The sequence below is a fragment of the Centropristis striata genome, chromosome 17 (genome assembly GCF_030273125.1).
Source record: "Centropristis striata isolate RG_2023a ecotype Rhode Island chromosome 17, C.striata_1.0, whole genome shotgun sequence".
Taxonomy (NCBI): domain Eukaryota; kingdom Metazoa; phylum Chordata; class Actinopteri; order Perciformes; family Serranidae; genus Centropristis; species Centropristis striata.
The window spans coordinates 2,836,950-2,856,671 of NC_081533.1; the positions used below are offsets into that span (position 1 = coordinate 2,836,950).

Genomic DNA, 19,722 nt, shown 5'->3' on the forward strand with positions numbered 1-19,722 from the left:
TTTATTTTTCTCACAAATTTGTAACTTTTTTACCGTTAATTTGAGATTTTTTTCTCACAAATTTAAAAATATTAAATGTTCTCTACGGATGAAATTTGGAATTTGCAAGTATTTCAATGAATTGTTGTGTTTCTGCTCATTGTTTTAATGTGCAGCTAAAAAATGACAACACTGCAAAAAAGGTGTTTAGTCTAAAAAACAGATAACACTAAATCTGAGGGAAATGATCTTGCTGCATGGACAGATAATTTACCTTGACAAGATTTCTTAAATTAAGATTATTAAATCTAGAAATAAGCATGTTGAACACTTAAAATAAGAAATTAACTCTTAAAGCAAGATAAATTATCTAACACTTCTAAATATAAGTTATTTTATCTTGGTAAGAAACAAATAATGTGCAGTAAAGAAATAAGAAAATGAGCTCTACCTTGACAGCAGTAAAACACTGCTTCCTTAAATGCATCAATAATAATAATAATCCAAAAAAATATCTGGAACATATAAAACAATCTGAGTAGAGCCATTCTGCATAACATGTACTTTTACTTTAGATACTTTAAGTACATTTTGATGCTGATACTTTTGTACTTTTACTTCAGTAAGTTTTGAATGCAGTACTTTAACTGTAGTGGAGTAACATTACAGTTTGGTTTAGTACTTTTACTGAAGAAGAAGATCTAAATACTTCTTATTTAGTTATTTTCCAATTTGGAATTATTTTCCAAAAACAGTTCTTATTTTACAGGGCTTTTCTTATTTAACAGATACATCATCTAAAAATGTAATAAATATCTGTATTTAAATGTATAGTATAAGCTGTAAATAAGTTTGTTTCCCCCCAGAAATATAATGTTTTATTTTACATATTCTTTCTTGTTTGCTTTAAGTGCAAATGGCTTAAAAAGATGATTTATTATTATTAATATTATTATTATTAGTATTATTATTATTATTATTATTATTATTAGTAGTAGTAGTAGTAGTAGTAGTAGTAGTAGTAGAAGTAGCAGTAGTAGTAGTAGTAGTAGTAGTTGTATATAAATATTAAGCATTAAATGGAAGTTGAAATCTGTAAATTGATATGATGGAAAATTATAGATTAAAAAAAATGCTCAGTTGCTTAATGGTCTTGGATGTTAAATTACAGTGATTTCTATGTTAAATACATCAATAAATAATATTGCTGAATATAAAAATTACAGTACCTTTCTGTTTTATAACAGTTAAACTTAAAATTTAATGTAAAAATGTAAAAAGAAGTTTCCAAACATTTACCATCATATTATTCTACATATATTTATATATTTAAATACAAATATTTTATGCATGTGGAGTAATTTCACAGTGTAGTGTTTGTACTTGTACTGCAGTAAAGGATCTGAATACTTCTTCTGTTTATTGTATGCATGAGTATCAGTGGAACAGGAGTCACTATATCTGGACAGAGCCGAGTGAAATACTTGATTTCACAAGTTTGATGTGTTCAAACGTTGAGCTCATGTTGATTTTTCTGTGTGGTGAGTTGTGGTAATGTAAATGTTTCATTTCCTATTTATCAATGAGTATAGTAGCTGAGTCATAAGTGTGTGAATGGCTCATTGTTTTGAAAAATCACGTCAGGCACGTTCGTTTTCTAAGAAAAACTCCCAAGGAGGAGAAGTGCTGAGTCTGCAGCTGTGTGCAGCCCTGAGTCATTTCCTGTTGTGGTTCTCTCCTCCTCCTCCTCCTCCTCCTCCTCCTCCTCCTCTCAGGGAGGTTTTGGCCTCACAGGACGGCTCTGAACTACGAGGCGGAGGAGAAGAGTAACGTGACGGTGGAGTGGAGCTTCTCGTCCAGGAGCCACATCCCCGAGCGCTCGGTGAGGATCCACTGCGTGATGGCCGTCCCCATGGAGCAGGTGAAGGTGTTCTTCAGTCTGGACCACAGCGTCGTGGAGCTTCAGCACCAGCAGTTTGCAGGACGGGTGCAGTGTGACGTGGACGCCCTCAGGACGGGACGTGTCCGGCTCCACGTGTCCAGAGTCAGGAGCGAGGACTCGGGGCCTTACCTCTGCAGGATGTGGGTCGACGGAGAGGGCAGGAAGGTCAAAGACTTCTCACTCAACGTCTCCAGTAAGTCCCCTCAAGGCTCATTAGGGCTGCTTCCACTAGCGGACAATACCCGGAACGAGGCGGCTCTCACTCGCCGAAACGCCTCTAATTTGAATACGAAATATACAAAAAAATACAAATAAATAAGTCATGTTATCCATGAAAGAAAGAATATATATATTCATATATTTATTATGACTTTTATCTCATAAATGACATTTTACCTCATAATTTTGACTTTTAATGCCATAAATATGACATTTTATCTAATAATAATGATATATATTCTTTATTATGTCTTTATTCTGTCTTCTATATCTTTGTGTCTGTCTCTTGAGCTGCTGTGACAACTAAATCCCTCCACTGCGAGATAAATAAAGTCTCATCTTATCTTTTTTTTTTATCACATGAACACTTTTATTGTTCTTTCCAGAAGCTGTTGAGAAGCCCAAACCTGTGACACTAAAACCAAGACCAGAGACGCCAAAACCATCAAAACCACCAAAATCACCAAAACCATCACCAGCAGCAGCAGCAGCAGCAGGAGGGGTCCGGAGCAGAGTCTGCCTCTATGTTGTTGTGGCTCTGGCAGCAGCAGCAGCAGCAGCAGCAGCAGCAGCAGCAGCAGCAGCAGCAGCAGCAGCAGCAGCAGCTCTTCTCTTCTCTTCGTTGTGCTGCACTTCAAAACACAAAGTGAAAGTAGGAGCCAGAGGCTGTGAGCTGAATGAACCCTCTGCTGCCCCCTGCTGGACCAAGACTCACCTGGCTGAAAGCTGCAGGACTTTCAACGTTTAAAGGTGACGGAGAGAAGAGGGAATACACTCCAGCGCTGCAACGGGCGACTAAACAGCAGTGAGATGAACTGGGACACCAGACAACTGTTACTGTTGACTATTTATTTAAATGACTTGCTATATGCATTGGTGCACTGTAAATAAAACTATACATATATATTTATTTTTTTATGTTTATTTTTTATATCGTATTTCTCAAGATTTTTCTTGTTTTGTTTGTCTTTACATTAAGTAAAAATATCATTTAATTTAAAAAGGTAAATTGCTCTTGTTTCACATATAAACCATGAAATAGAGGTTAAAATCTTAGATTAGATTTTTTTTACAGTATTATTTAACTGCTTAATGATCTTGAATGTTAAATTACAGTGAATTATATGTTTTAAAAAATAAATATTATTATTATTATTATTATTAATAATAATAATAATAATAATAATAATAAAATTGATACATATCAAGGCAACCCTCTGTTTTATTACAGTCAAACTTTAAATTTAATGTAGAAAAAAGCAAAGTTTGCGTCATATTACTGACCGTCATATTAAAGTAAAAAATATTTTATTTTATTTCATCTATTCTACAGATATTTGTAATATTAATTATTATTATTTCTGTGTGTGTATATGTAAAGATTAACTTTTGTACTTTGCTTTTTCTCATGTTTTATCCGTGTTTCCATCAATAGATAACACCAGTTTGAGTCCCAAAAGCCCAAACAAGATTTACTCCTTTCTGAGCAGCTGACTGCCTCTAATACAACACTAAGCATCCATAATAAACTCATTCTGCTGTGACTTATTGGCAAGAAATGGATCAAAAATATGCAGAATTAACTGCATCAGGATGCAGATGTGTAAAAAGTCTGAGTTTGTGCTTTGCCACGTCTGTCTGCAAGACGACAAGCAAAACACTTTTAAAATGCTTGTTTTCTGAATAGAGTCTGGGTGGTTTCCATTTGTGCAAATTTAAGATTGTGATGCCTTAAAGTGGTAAAATAATACATTTTTCCATCATTTTTTTTGCACTAAAATTAAATAAACTAAAAAATGTTGATTTGAGTCAGATTTTTTCATAAAACATCAAATCACTGGAAATCACCTGGTGGCTTATATCCACATGGAGCTGATTTGTGAGTCTAAAATAGAAGTAATGTCTCTGTAAGTTCACTTTGGCCCACACACTACTGCTTTTTTATAATTTTCATGTTATAAAAGCCGATTTTCGCCAGTTAAAAAATTAAAGTTAAAACTCAACTTACTGCAACAGCCTTTTTACCTGCCTGAAGCAAAAGTCCATTCATAGACTCCACATTGTCCAGAATTCAGCTGTTTTAGTTTTAATTTCGTTTTTTATTTTTTTGCTTTCAAATTCAGTTAGTTTTACTTAATTTCTAGAGTGAGTTTGCTAGTTTTAGTTTAGTTTTTATTAGTTTTAGTGTTAGTTTTTCTGTAATGGGCTATGTGTTGGGTGCCAGATTCAAAGAGGTCATAATACATTTTGCCTTTATTTCCTTTGGCTTATCCATCTTAGCCCCAATAGAGTTATTAACTCTTACAGTTCTAGGTGTATTGAATTCAGGTTTGAGTATAGACATCCCAGTCTCAATAAACATATTTACCAATGTGTTGCATGTTCTAATAGAAACACTGAATTATGTATGAAAAAAGTTGACAAAGACGTAAACGAAGGACATTTTCAATGTAATTTAGTTACTTTTGTAACCACAAAATAGATTTTCAGTAAGTGATTATGTTATTTTAAAACTCTTCGTTATAAAGAGTGAAGGATAGGGTCATTTAGCTTAGCTTAGCTGTAACTGTGTTAAAACTATTATTTGTTAAAACTTCAGTGACTTTGCAGAAGAGCTGTTCAACAAACATTTAAGGCTCCCTTCCTCTATTGAGCTGCAGGTCAAGAGAGCACATCGTGTCCTCATACTGAACCTTTCCACTAAACCAGTCAGAACTAGATCAGGGTTCAGCTGTTTCACTAAATGAAATACGGTGGGTTCTGCTCATTTTCTAGGAGAAAATAAACATCTAAGAAAATCAGGTTTATAGAGCTTCATGCTCCAAAGGTCACTGTGTGATTGTTAAATTCAATATTCAATTGTTCCCCGCTGGTGGAACACACTACCAGTTCCTACCAGAGCAGGGGCGTCCCTCTCTACCTTTAAAAAACTCCTGAAGACCCAGCTCTTCAGAGAGCATCTTCTCTCCTAGACCACATGATAAGTCTACTCCTCAAAGAATTGTCACTAGCACTAATAGCTCTTGTTGCACTATACCTTGATTGTTTGCTTTTTATTCTTCCTGTAAGTCGCTTTGGATAAAAGCGTCTGCTAAATGACTAAATGTAAATGTAAATGTAAATATATAGAAGCATTATTTAGTGTGCAGACTGTTTTTTTTTAATGTATTCCATTAAATTAATGTGTTTTTAGATATATTTCTTGGCATGTTTGATCATTTTAGCCTATTCTTTCAGCTGCAAGATGATGGTGTAAAACAGAGTTGGGAGAAAACTGATATAAAAACATAATTCAACGTGTTAATGAGACTTAATTTTATTTTTAATCAGTACATGTAGATATTGGTATAAAACACGCAAATAATGCTTTAGATATGCATGAGTTGGTGTTCCATCTCCTCTCGTGGTTCATTTATTCAGGACAAAGAACAATTTGAGGGATGATGTGGTTTCCAGCTGGACATTTTCCGTTTAATTCAACGGTAAAAATGTTCAGTTCAGCATCAAAAGTGTCACATCAAACATTGAGCCTATCCCAAAGAGTTTCCTACCTGTGACAGTGAGGGAGTCGCAGGAGGCTTTAAGAGAACAGAGCAACACCAGGAACTTTAATCCGACTGCACAATGAGCAATCTGTTTTTATTGAAGGCTTAAAGCAATCTTATGATGTGGACATTAAAAAGAAAAAAGGCTACTAATAATGCTCTAACAACTTTTATTTTTTCTAAAAAACTACCACTCAGAGAAAAAGTTTCCCTGCCTTAGTCTCACCACTAGGGTTTCTCTCCAGTGTGAACACGTTGATGAGTTTTAAGGTTAGAACTCTGAGAAAAGGTTTTCCCACATTGGTCACACCAGTACGGCTTCTCTCCAGTGTGGATGCGTCGGTGGTATTCAAGGCTAACACTGTGAGAAAAAGTTTTCCCACATTGGTCACAGCTGTAAGGTTTCTCTCCAGTATGGATGCGTTGATGACTTCTCAGGCTCTGTAGTCGACTAAAAGCATTCCCACATTGGTCACAGCCGTAGGGTTTCTCTCCAGTGTGGATGCGTTGATGATTTCTCAGGCTCTGTAGTAGACTGAAAGTATTCCCACATTGCTCACAGCTGTATGGTTTCTCTCCAGTATGGATGCATTGATGATGTCTCAGGTTGTGTTTTTTATTGAAAGTACTCCCACATTGGTCACAGCTGTAAGGTTTCTCTCCAGTGTGGATGCGTTGATGACTTCTCAGGCTCTGTAGTAGACTGAAAGTACTCCCACATTGGTCACAGCTGTAAGGTTTCTCTCCAGTGTGGATGCGTTGATGTTGTCTCAGGGTATCCAGCCTATAGAAACCATTCCCACAATGGTCACAGCTGTATGGTCTCTCTCCAGAGTGGATGCGGAGATGAACCTTTAAACTTCCAGCTGTTGAGTAGGTTTTGTCACAGAGCTGACAGTGGTGCCGTTTGAGTCTCTCTCTTCCTTCCTGTTTCAACAGACAGAAAGAAAGAAAGAGAGACACGGTGGTGAGATGCCATGGTGGAGTAAGTGATTTATAACCATAAATAATATTTAGAGCACGTCTGTACAACATAACCCTTAATGTTCAAGAGTGAACAGGTGCTACCACCTGCAGGGTTAGACTCCACACAGAAAATGTGTTTGTTATAGCAGTGGCAGAGTGAATTGTTGGCCATCGTCATCATCGTCTCAACTTCTGCTTTTTTCTCTTTCTCACTTCTAGAAATAAAACACCACTTTTAACTTCTGACTTGACTCTCAACGGAGGCGGTCGCATTCTTTTTCTCTCTCCCTCCCCCTGTGTTTTTCCCTGCTTCACTCCTCTCGTCTCGTCTTGCCTGCTGTCTTACTTTTTGGAAGACTCTCTCTACACTGCTCTCAAAAAACAAAAAACATGGATTTGATCAGCTGGTCTCTCAACTGGATCAAACCGGAGACCAGCAGGGACATTTTTACCATCGACAGGATTAGTAGCAGAAATCGCTGCCACTTTCACCCACAGGCCAAATTCCAATCTTTTCTGGCAAACAACAGCCTTGCCTCGAAGGCCGTTGCTAATCTCCCCTGCTGAGGAATGTAGTGAGACACTACCATCCCCCCCCCCCCCCCCCCCCTCTCAACCCCCACAACCACCCGTTGACTGTCTGCCTTGCCCAGGAGCCCAGGAAGGAAGGTCATCTCCTTAGGTCTCAGGCCTACACACTCAAACTTCTACATATACAGATATGCATACACCCCCCCCCCCCCCCCCCCCCCCCTCCCCCTCCCTGTGGCAGGTCATAAGTCTGTTCATGTTGTGAAAATATCGCGGAAAACAAAGTATTTAATGTGTCCCACTCATTTGTACATGAAGCCAGAAAACACGGAGACAACAGAATAAAGTCTGACCTGAACATCGGTGCTATCAGAGCCTGCTGCTGGTCTACTGGAGTCCTCCGGGTCCTGGTTCTGCTCCATTCCGCTGTTTGCTGCTGGTCCTGGTCCTGGTCCTGGTTTCCGTTTGAAGAGGACTCTGTTGTGTTTCAGGCTGACTCTATGCCCCGCCCCCCCGCAGCTTCTCATTGGCTGAGCCATGAAACGCTGATCATGCAATCAGAGCAAACTATTTATATTTAAAGTTTTTTTTAACCCTTTGGAGTTTGGGGCTGTTTGACACTATTTTGGCTATTTTTTCAGCACAACCTTACCTATATGACCTGGTCATTATTTCATTTTGACTTACTGGATCAACATTTTGAAAACACACAATAACCCACAAAAAACATTTAAAAAAACAACCCATAAAAACGCAAAAAACCCACACAAAACCCCCCTTTTTATACAAAAGACATGAAAAGACACAAAAACAAACCAAAAACACATACATTTTTTTTTACAAAAAAAAGAATACAAGAAAAACATAAACCACACACGGAAACCAAAAAAAACACATATAAAGACACACACAAAAACACAAAAAATACAAAAAACACAAAAATTAAGGAAAAGCATAAAAATACAAAAATTACAAATACAATTACACAAAAACCACAAAAAACCTTAAACATAAAATATTACATGAAATCAATATATATCAATAATAAAATGCTGAATGCACACTGCAGAATTTGAAAATATCTACAAAAAAATGGAAAATAACACTTTACACTTGGTCGAGGTGGGTTTTTTTTTCCCATTGCTGAAAAAGGGTTGATGCATTAAATTGGACATGGAAACTTCTGGAAAGAGCAAAACTTTAGAGTTCAGCTGACAGCAGGGAAACATGCTGCTGCTGCTGCTGCTGCTGCTGCTGCTGCTGCTGATGATGATGATGATGAAGAGATATTATTCACTTCTTTACATTAAGTAATAGTTCTGTCCCAGTCAGAGGAGCGTGTTGCTGATTGAAATGTTTCTATTGGGTCAGAACCGCTGGTGGAGGAGACGCTGACGCTCCGAGGGGTTCCATCACCGTGGATTAAGGAAAAGCCTGGTTTAATATGATAAGTCTCGCTAATTTAAGTGAGGGATGCGTTCCATCAAAGTGCTTTGTGTGACTCCCCGCCACGTTTTTGTTTGCGCGGAAGTCTTGACTTTCCGTGCGGAAATTTTAGACTTTTTTTTTATGTTACAGTCTGGTTTAGACCTTTTTTCTCACAATGTGACGAAGCATGAATTTATATACCTATTCCATTCAATCTGTTGTTTAATTCATGCAACTTTTGTTTTGGAGTGAACCCTTTATTTGAAAGCTAAAAATGTATAATTTAAGAAAAGTGTGTAAAAGTTTTTAGTAGTCCTTTATTTATTCATTTTGTTCAAGCTCTTAAGACTAAAAAAACACATTAAATGCATTCTAAACCAGGACCTTCTGCTGTGGTAAAGTATATACTTACATCATTATCTAGTTACTTTATCTCCAATTTAATTATTAAATTTTTAGCTTTTTGTCTCCATATCGAGATTTTGGTTTTCAGTTCCCAATATATTACATTATAATATAATATATTAATATAATATCATATCATATCATATAATATAGTGTAATATTATATTATATTATATTATATTATATTATATTATATTATATTATATTATAAGCATATGACGCTTGCAGATCGCGCCGACATCCTGTAAAAGAAAATGCTGATTATGTAGTTGCCAATAATTATTTAATGTCTCAGTTTCATCATGGCTTGCTGCTGTAGTTGTTCCAGCTGTGTCCTGCAGCAAGGTGCATGGTTATTATACACAATCTGTAGAATGAAGATACAGCCCAAACATTATTACGTTTTCACTGTCCAAGTCCTTTTTTGACTGTTCAGATTTTTCCTGTTGAGATGTAACAATAATTAATATAGGACAAGGTTACTTCGCCCAGTTAGACCTATTTACAGTAAATTCATTTTAGTTGTGAGTTCTCTGAACTTAGCCTCCAGCTAACTGAACATACAGCTGTTATTATCCAGCCTACTGATAATAGAACCACTCTTATTGATCTAGTGATCTAATTGATGATTTATTAACAACTACAAATAACACAATAAGTAGGCTTTAATTACTCGTGCATTTTATCAGTCTGCTTCTTTTTAACCATGCCATCTCTCTGGCTCTGTTAATGGTAGTAGTATTGTCTGTTATTGCGACCATCACTTGATATTCTTCATAAAGCTCCAACAGCATCGTTTGCCCGGCCGCCGAGGAAAAATCAGCTGTTTTTCACCTCTTTTTGTGACCGTCACTTGATATTCTTCATAAAGCTCCTTCAGCGCTGATTTTCACCTCTTTTCTCGAGATCTTATTGGCTGTTCCACGATCGATTAATACGGGCTGCTTCTATACTCCACGCTGGCGCACAATGCCGGCTTGTCTAGCCCATAGATATCTATGGTATATATTGATATCTATGGTATATATTGATATCTATGGTATATATATCTATGGTATATATAGATATCTATGGTATATATGGATATCTATGGTGTATATATATCTATGGTATGTATGGATATATATGGTATATATGGATATCTATGGTATATATATATATATATATATATATATATATCTATGGTATATATGGATATCTATGGTATAAATGGATATCTATGGTATATATAGATATCTATTGTGTATATATATATCTATGGTATGTATAGATATCTATGGTATATATGGATATCTATGGTATATATATATATCTATGGTATATATGGATATCTATGGTATATATAGATATCTATTGTGTATATATATATCTATGGTATATATATATATATATATATCTATGGTATATATAGATATCTATGGTATATATGGATATCCATGGTATATATAGATATCTATGGTATATATGGATATATATGGTATATATGGATATCTATGGTATATATGGATATCTATGGTATATATAGATATATATGGTTTATATGGATATCTATGGTATATATGAATATCTATGGCATATATAGATATCTGTGGTATATATAGATATCGATGGTATATATAGATATATATGGTATATATGGATATCTATGGTATATATGGATATCTATGGTATATATGGATATATATGGTATATATGGATATCTATGGTATATATAGATATATATGGTATATATATCTATGGTATATATGGATATCTATGGTATATATAGATATATATGGTTTATATGGATATCTATGGTATATATGGATATCTATGGCATATATAGATATCTGTGGTATATATAGATATCGATGGTATATATAGATATATATGGTATATATGGATATCTATGGTATATATAGATATATATGGTATATATGGATATCTATGGTATATATAGATATATATGGTATATATATCTATGGTATATATGGATATCTATGGTGTATATATAGATATCTATTGTGTATATATATATATATCTATGGTATGTATAGATATCTATGGTATATATGGATATCTATGGTATATATATCTATGGTATGTATAGATATCTATGAGATATATGGATATCTATGGTATATATAGATATCTATGGTATACATCTATGGTATGTATAGATATCTATGGTATGTATAGATATCTATGGTATGTATAGATATATATGGTATATATGGATATATATGGTATATATAGATATCTATGGTATATATAGATATATATGGTATATATATCTATGGTATGTATAGATATCTATGGTATATATATCTATGGTATGTATAGATATCTATGGTATGTATAGATATCTATGGTATATATAGATATCTATGGTATATATGGATATATATGGTATATATGGATATATATGGTATATATAGATATCTATGGTATAGATATATATGGTATATATTGATATCTATGGTATATATATATCTATGGTATGTATAGATATCTATGGTATATATGGATATCTATGGTATAGTCTGGGTTGAGTTAGCATTGACTCGACCCGCTGAGCTGCGTTAGTGGATCGGCTTTAGCCTCAAGTGAAAGTTGGTGCATTTGTGAATACCCAATTTTCCATTTGTAAAAACAAAAAAGACATTTGTATAACTGAAAATTCTGTCTGTGAAGTGTGACTCTGCATTTATGAATCATCAATCACACACGCATCTCTTTCCTCAAAGACACATTTTTGAGACACACTGTGACCAATGTGTGTAAATGTCTTCTCATGAAGGATAGGGTCATTTAGCTTAGCTTAGCTGTAACTGTGTTAAAATGATTATTTGTTAAAACTTCACTGACTTTGAAGAAGAGCTGTTCAACAAACATTTAAGGCTCCCTTCCTCTATTGAGCTGCAGGTCAAGAGAGCACATCGTGTCTAGGGATGGGTACCTTATCAAAACAATATAACATCCAGGATGAGCAGTGCTTTATCGTTGAGTGAACGTCCATTTTGTAACATGAAGGTTGCCGTGGTATCAAAGGATGCTGGAACAGAGGTTGGGAGGTGGATGATGCTGACAACACAGAGCTCTCAGATTGCAAGTGCACGAAAAAAAAAAAAAAAAAAGGTTGCAAGTGCACGTGTGATTTGTTGTGATGACGTGGTAGCTGTGCGGCGGTTCGTCTCTGCGCCGGGGTGGACAAGGGCAGCAGCTAGTGGCTAGTGGCCGCGGTGAGCAGACAGGACCAGACGAGGAGGTAAATAAAAAATAGTGCGATCGTCCGCACGCTTGTTAATCAAAGACGTCAAATGAAAACAGGTTGAAATCAATGATCAGTTTAAAGTTAACGCCGTTGAGGTACCAAAACATGGTGCCGTTTGATTTCACATGAATCTGTACTCGGTAGTACCGACGGAATTTGGTCGGTACCTATAAAAGTACCGAATTCGGTACCCATCCCTAATTGTGTCCTCATACTGAACCTTTCACTAAACAAGTCAGAACTAGATCAGGGTTCAGCTGTCTAAAAAACATCTAAAAAAATCAGGCTTATAGAGCTTCATGCTCCAAATGTCACTGTGTGATTATTAAGTTCAACATATAGAAGCATTATTTAGTGTGCAGACTGTTTTTACAATGTATTCCATTAAATGAATGTGTTCTTCGATGAATTTTTAAGGCATGTTTGATCATTTTAGCCTATTCTTTCAACTGCAAGATGATGGTGTGAAACAGAGTTGGGAGAAAATTGATATAAAAACATAATTCAACTTGTTAATGGGACTTAATTTTATTTTTAATCAGTACATGATATTGGTATAATAACACACACAAATAATGCTTTAGACATGCATGAGCTGATGTTTCATTTCCTCTCTTGGTTCATTAATTCAGGACAAAGAACAATTTGAGGGATGATGTGGTTTCAATGGACATTTTCCGTTTAATTCAACTGTAAAAATGTTCAGTTCAGCATCAGAAGTTTCACATAAAACATTGAGCCTATCCCAAAGAGTTTCCTACCTGTGACAGTGAGGGAGTCGCAGGAGGCTTTAAGAGAACAGACCAACACCAGGAACTTTAATCAGACAGCACAATGAGCAATCTATTTTTATTGAAGGCTTAAAACAATCTTATGATGTGAATATTAAAAATAAAAAAAGGCTACTAATAATGCTCTAACAACTTATTTTTTCTAAAAAAACTACCACTCAGAGAAAAAGTTTTCCTGCCTTAGTCTCACCACTAGGGTTTCTCTCCAGTGTGAACCCGTTGGTGTCTTTTAAGGTAAGAACTCAGAGAAAAGGTTTTCCCACATTGGTCATACCAGTACGGCTTCTCTCCAGTGTGAATGCGTCGGTGGTCTTCAAGGCTACCACTCTGAGAAAATGTTTTTCCACATTGGTCACAGCTGTAAGGTTTCTCTCCAGTGTGGATGCGTTGATGACTTCTCAGGTGATGTAGTTGACTGAAAGCATTCCCACATTGGTCACAGCTGTAAGGTTTCTCTCCAGTGTGTATGCGTTGATGTATTCTCAGGGTATCCAGCCTATTGAAACCATTCCCACATTGGTCACAGCTGTAAGGTCTCTCTCCAGTATGGATGCGGAGATGAAAATTTAAACTTCCAGCTGTTGAGTAGGTTTTGTTACAGAGCTGACAGTGGTGCCGTTTGAGTCTCTCTCTTCCTTCCTGTTTCAACAGACAGACAGAACGAGAGACATGGTTGTGAGATGCCATGGTGGAGTAAGCAATTTATAACCATAAATAATATTTAGAGCACGTCTGTACAACATAACCCTTTATGTTCAAGAGTGAACAGGTGCTACCACCTGCAGGGTTAGACTCCACACAGAAAATGTGTTTGTTATAGCAGTGGCAGAGTGAATTGTTGGCCTTCGTCATCATCGTCTCAACTTCTGCTTTTTTTCTCTTTCTCACTTCTAGAAATAAAACACCACTTTTGATGAGGTTATAACTAATTTCATACACTTATTCACTGATATAATTTGAAGCTGTATACTTTCAAATAGGAAGGGAAACCCTGTCGGCACATAGCCTGGCTAACACCAGACTAATCTCAAATGAGATCTAGTCTGGAAACCAGCCGTTCATTTCTCCGTAGAGGAGGTGTGGTTTACGATCCTCCGGAGCCGTTTATTGGACGCTTAGAATGTCTATCAAAGCGTCTGTAGGTAGCTCTTAGCCAATCAGATCAGTTATACCAGATGACGTAGTAGAGCGACAGAAATGGATGTTTGTTGTGTGTGTGTCTGTGAGAGAGTGTTGTTTGCTGCTTTGCTTCTCCAGTTCTCGCTTTCTGCAAGATTATTTATTTACACGCTTTATTCCACCTCATGTCATTCTGCCACACATCCACTGATTTTATGGGCAATAAACAAGCTGCTGCAGGTCTCTGGGGGCTTCGCTGTCCCCCGGCTCGTAGCGAGATCACCGGCGTTACGGTAGCGGGGCTATTAGCCGCTAGCAGCGCTAATAGCCCCGCTATCAGCGCTAATAGCCCTGCTACCGTAACGTCGGTGATCTCACTACGAGCCGCCGAGAGACCTTTTGCCTTTCAACTTTCGCTCTAAACGATTTAAAACCCCATCTACAGATAAAGAGAGTTTCGCGTCTGCAGCAGCCATGTTGGATACGTAAGAAAACTACAAGCTTCCGCCTGCCGAGTAGTACGCGTCATCGTCTTGCCGTCCCTCCCAGTTCTGTGATTGGATCCCTATCAGGGCTAAGAAACCTCTCTGGTTGCCAGACCGCCTGGAGGTTCGAAATGAAATCCGAGAGTGCAAGGCAGTATGGGTATACCCAGGCTAGTCAGCACAATGGTTACTTTCAAATATATATATATATATATATATACATATATACATATGTATGTATATCATGTATGTGTGAATATATATTTATACACACAGACACACACACACACACAACTGAGAAAAATACTGTAAAATAAGAATGCTTCAAAAAAATGTGAATAGAAGAAAATTCTAAATCAACCCAAAACTTGGTGTGACCACCGTTTATCTTTAAACCAGCATTAATTCAAAATATTTTGACCTCCTGCTGACGGTGCGGTAACGTAACGGAGACAACACAACTTGGTTATATTCCAACTAATTCAGGAAAACTTGATTGCACATTGAAACAAATATGTTTAAATGTCTCTATATTACTTTATGATGTCCCTGGAAAGTGTTTTTTTTCACGTGTTTACAGATAAAGTCGGCAATATATAAAAAATATCTGCTATAAGTATGTGCTTATTAGTAACACTTTACTTTGAAATTCACATTTCTGGTAGGCAGCGTTCTAACGTCGACTAAATTACTGCTGCCTTACAATGGACAACATGCATCAGTGCAATGCATTGTGGGAGCAGTGAGCCTCATTGTTCTCTGTGAGGATTCTCCTGAGGACTCATGAAACAACAACAGAGTCTCATCAGGATGAAACCAGGAAACACTAAATACTCAAAGATTGTTTCAGCATCAAGAAGAAACCTGCAGCGGTTCAAACTGATGATTTTACTCTTTATGGTTTCATTAATATTCACACATGTATGTGTCTAAGTTCTGTCTGCACCAACTTACATTCACACAAACAAATCACCGTTTTTATCTGCAGGGAGCAGAGAAGAGTCTGATTCTGATAAAGTTACACAGAGAAGGAAAAGTTCAATAAACTACTTTTGATTTAACGGGAAAAGAAACTAAAGCTGGAGCTTTTTAGAGCTGATTGATCTGAATCTGATCAGAACAGAGACCCCCCTCCCCCTCCCCCTCCCGAATACACAAAGAAGCGGCGGGAAAATATCGCGGAAGTATTAAATGTGTCCCACTCATTTGTACATGAAGCCAGAAAACACGGAGACAACAGAATAAAGTCTGACCTGAACATCGGTGCTATCAGAGCCTGCTGCTGGTCTACTGGAGTCCTCCGGGTCCTGGTTCTGCTCCATTCCGCTGTGTGCTGCCGGTCCTGGTCCTGGTTTCCGTTTGAAGAGGACTCTGTTGTGTTGCAGGCTGACTCTTTGCCCCGCCCCCCGCAGCTTCTCATTGGCTGAGCCATGAAACGCTGATCATCCAATCAGAGCAAACTATTTCTATTTAAAGTTATTTTAACCCTTTGGAGTTTGGGGCTGTTTTCACACTATTTTTGGCTATTTTTTCAGCACAACCTCACCTATATGACCTGATCATTTTTTCATTTTGACTTACTGGATCAACATTTTGAAAACACACAAAAACACACATACAAAAAAACAAATAAATACACCAAAAAACCCCACACAAATATACTTTTTTTTTTTTTACCAAAGACATAAAAAGACACAAAACACACCTAAAACAAGTATGTTTTTGTTTTTTTTTACAAGAAAAACACAAAAAAAGAAAGAAAAAAAACACATAAAAAAAACATAAAAATGCACAAAAATCACAAAAAAACCTTAAACATAAAAGAATACATGAAATCAATATATATCAATAATAAAATTCTGAATGTACACTGCAGAATTTGAAAATATCTACAAAAAAGGGAAAATAACACTTTACACTTGGTGTAGGTTTTTTTTTTTTATTTTTTTTACCATTGCTGAAAAACGGTTGATGCATTAAATTGGACATGGAAACTTGTGGAAAAGCCAAAACTTTAGAGTTCAGCTGACAGCAGGGAAACATGCTGCTGAACGTTTTTAGGTTCTGACGTCATGAAGAAGTCGTGCTCCGGTGCTTTTGGTGGATCCAGAGGGTTAACTCTAATGTAAAAGTGTTTCTACATTCCTTAATTATAAATATTATCGTTATTATTACTTTATTTCGAAACTTTTATTGCAATACTAATATAAAGCCTAATATAATATCCAAATATAATATATAATAATATCACCTTTGAAATATTTCTAAAATATGATCTATGCTAACTTTTAAAGACACAGAGACCATTTTACATGCTTTTATCTCATCACGCTTGGATTACTGCAACAGCCTTTTTACCTGCCTGAAGCAAAAATCCATTCATAGACTCCAGATTGTCCAGAATTCAGCTGTTTTAGGTTTAATTTCGTTGTGATTTTTTGTTTTCAAATTCAGTTAGTTTTAGTTAGTTTTTAGGGTGAGTTTGCTAGTTTTAGTTTAGTTTTTATTAGTTTTAGTGTTAGTTTTAGTTTTTCTGTAATGGGCTATGTGTTGGGTGCCAGATTCAAAGAGGTCATAATACATTTTGCCTTTATTTCCTTTGGCTTATCCATCTTAGCCCCAATAGAGCTATTAACTCTTACAGTTCTATGACTATTGAATTTTGGTTTGAGTATAGACATCACAGTCTCAATAAACATATTTACCAATGTGTTGCATGTTCTAATAGAAACACTGAATTATGTATGAAAAAAGTTGACAAAGACGTAAACGAAGGACATTTTCACTGTAATTTCATTTAGTTTTAGTTAGTTTTGTCAATATACAATACAGTTTCAGTTAGTTATTAAACATAAAAAAATCAGGTTTATAGAGCTTCATGCTCCAAATGTCACTGTGTGATTATTAAATTCAATATGTAGAAGCATTATTTTGTGTGCAGTGTGTTTTTTGAACGTATTCCATTAAATTAATGTATTTAACTAAACAGATGTATTTTTATAACATTTTTGATCATTTTAGCCTATTCTTTCAGCTGCAAGATGATGGTGAGAAAGAGAGTTGGGAGAAAATTGATATAAAAACATAATTCAACGTGTTAATGACACTTAATTTTATTTTTAAGCAGTACATAATGATATTGGTATAATAACACAAACAAAAAATGCTTAAGACATGTATGAGCTGCTGTTTCATCTCCTCTCTTGGTTCATTAACTATGGACAAAGAACAATTTGAAGGATGATGTGGTTTCCAGCTGGACATTATCCATTTAATTCAACTGTTAAAATGTTCAGTTCAGCATCAAAAGTTTGACATAAAACATTGAGCCTATCCCAAAGAGTTTCCTACCTGTGACAGTGAGGGAGTCGCAGGAGGCTTTAAGAGAACAGACCAACACCAGGAACTTTAATCCAACTGCACAATGAGCAATCTGTTTTTATTGAAGGCTTAAAACAGTCTTATGATGTGGATATTAAAAAGAAAAAAGGCTACTAATAATGCTCTAACAACTTTTATTTTTTCTTAAAAACTACCACTCAGAGAAAAAATGTTCCCGCCTTAGTCTCACCACTAGGGTTTCTCTCCTGTGTGAACCCGTTGGTGAGTTTTAAGGTTAGAACTCCGAGAAAAGGTTTTTCCACATTGGTCACACCAGTACGGCTTCTCTCCAGTGTGGATGCGTCGGTGGTCTTCAAGGTTACGACTGTAAGAAAAAGTTTTTCCACACTGATCACAGCTGTAAGGTTTCTCTCCAATATGGATACGTTGATGATCTCTCAGGCTCTTTAGTCGACTGAAAGTATTCCCACACTGGTCACAGCTGTAAGGTTTCTTTCCAGTATGGATGCGTTGATGATTTCTCAGGCTCTGTAGTCGACTGAAAGTTTTCCCACACTGTTCACAGCTGTAAGGTCTCTCTCCAGTATGGATACGTTGATGATATCTCAGGTTGTGTTTTTTATTGAAAGTACTCCCACATTGGTCACAGCTGTAAGGTTTCTCTCCAGTGTGGATGCGTTGATGTATTCTCAGGGTATCCAGCCTATTGAAACCATTCCCACATTGGTCACAGCTGTATGGTCTCTCTCCAGTATGGATGCGTTGATGTTTTCTCAGGTTCGATATCTGATTGAAAGTATTACCACATTGGTCACAGCTGTAAGGTCTCTCTCCAGTATGGATGCGGAGATGAACCTTTAAACCTCCAGCTGTTGAGTAGGTTTTGTCACAGAGCTGACAGTGGTGCCGTTTGAGTCTCTCTCTTCCTTCCTGTTTCAACAGACAGACAGAAAGAGAGACACGGTGGTGAGATGCCATGGTGGAGTAAGCGATTTATAACCTTAAATAATATTTAGAGCATGTCTGTACAACATAACCCTTAATGTTCAAGTGTGAACAGGTGTTACCACCTGCAGGGTTAGACTCCACACAGAAAATGTGTTTGTTATAGCAGTGGCAGAGTGAATTGTTGGCCATCGTCATCATCGTCTCAACTTCTGCTTTTTTCTCTTTCTCACTTCTAGAAATAAAACATCACTTTTGACTTCTGACTTGACTCTCAACGGAGGCGGTCGCACTCTTTTTCTCTCTCCCTCCCCCTGTGTTTTTCCCTGCTTCGCTCCTCTCGTCTCGTCTTGCCTACTGTCTTACTGTTTGGAAGACTCTCTCTACACTGCTCTCAAACAAACCAAAAACATGGATTTAATCAGCTGGTCTCTCAACTGGATCAAACCGGAGACCAGCAGGGACGTTTTTACCATCTACAGGATTAGTAGCAGAAATCGCTGCCACCTTGGCTTGAAGGCCGTTGCTAATCTCCCCTGCTGAGGAATGTAGTGATACACTACCATCCCATCCCACCCCCCCCCCTGTCAACCCCCACAACCACCCGTTGACTGTCTGTCTTGCCCGGGAGCCCAGGAAGGAAGGTCATCTCCTTAGCAACGTCTTGGCTATCGCTTTTGTTATTCCAGCGAACTGAGACGGGACTGATTAGGTGCTGGACAGGCAGGTCTCAGGCCTACACACTCAAACTTCTACATATACAGATATGCAT

General features: G+C 36.8%; 2 protein-coding genes across 2 annotated transcripts in view; one reads left to right on the forward strand and one right to left on the reverse strand.

Annotated features, from left to right (window-relative positions):
* The window catches only part of LOC131990124 (zinc finger protein 721-like), a 463,174-nt gene that overhangs the window by 244,072 nt on the left and 199,380 nt on the right, over nucleotides 1–19,722 (forward strand). The window lies entirely within an intron of this gene.
* LOC131990097 (zinc finger protein 420-like) lies at nucleotides 5,465–19,054 on the reverse strand. The gene is made up of 5 exons (XM_059355504.1): nucleotides 18,238–19,054; nucleotides 18,058–18,080; nucleotides 15,917–16,086; nucleotides 7,536–7,727; nucleotides 5,465–6,612 (listed from the first exon to the last, which is right to left on the reverse strand). The coding sequence occupies exons 1-5, from the start codon at nucleotides 18,981–18,983 to the stop codon at nucleotides 5,914–5,916; spliced, it is 1,830 nt and encodes a 609-aa protein (XP_059211487.1). The 5' UTR covers nucleotides 18,984–19,054; the 3' UTR covers nucleotides 5,465–5,913.

What these genes read in the sequence shown, in the direction of transcription:
- LOC131990097 (XM_059355504.1), bottom strand. Translation starts at nt 18,983, where the DNA reads ATGGCATCTCACCACCGTGTCTCTCTTTCTGTCTGTCTGTTGAAACAG. An exon ending in CTGATAGCACCGATGTTCAG is followed by an intron (nt 7,728 to 15,916) that starts GTCAGACTTTAT and finishes TTGCATGATCAG; the next exon opens with CGTTTCATGGCTCAGCCAAT. An exon ending in CTGATAGCACCGATGTTCAG is followed by an intron (nt 6,613 to 7,535) that starts GTCAGACTTTAT and finishes CTGTTGAAACAG; the next exon opens with GAAGGAAGAGAGAGACTCAA.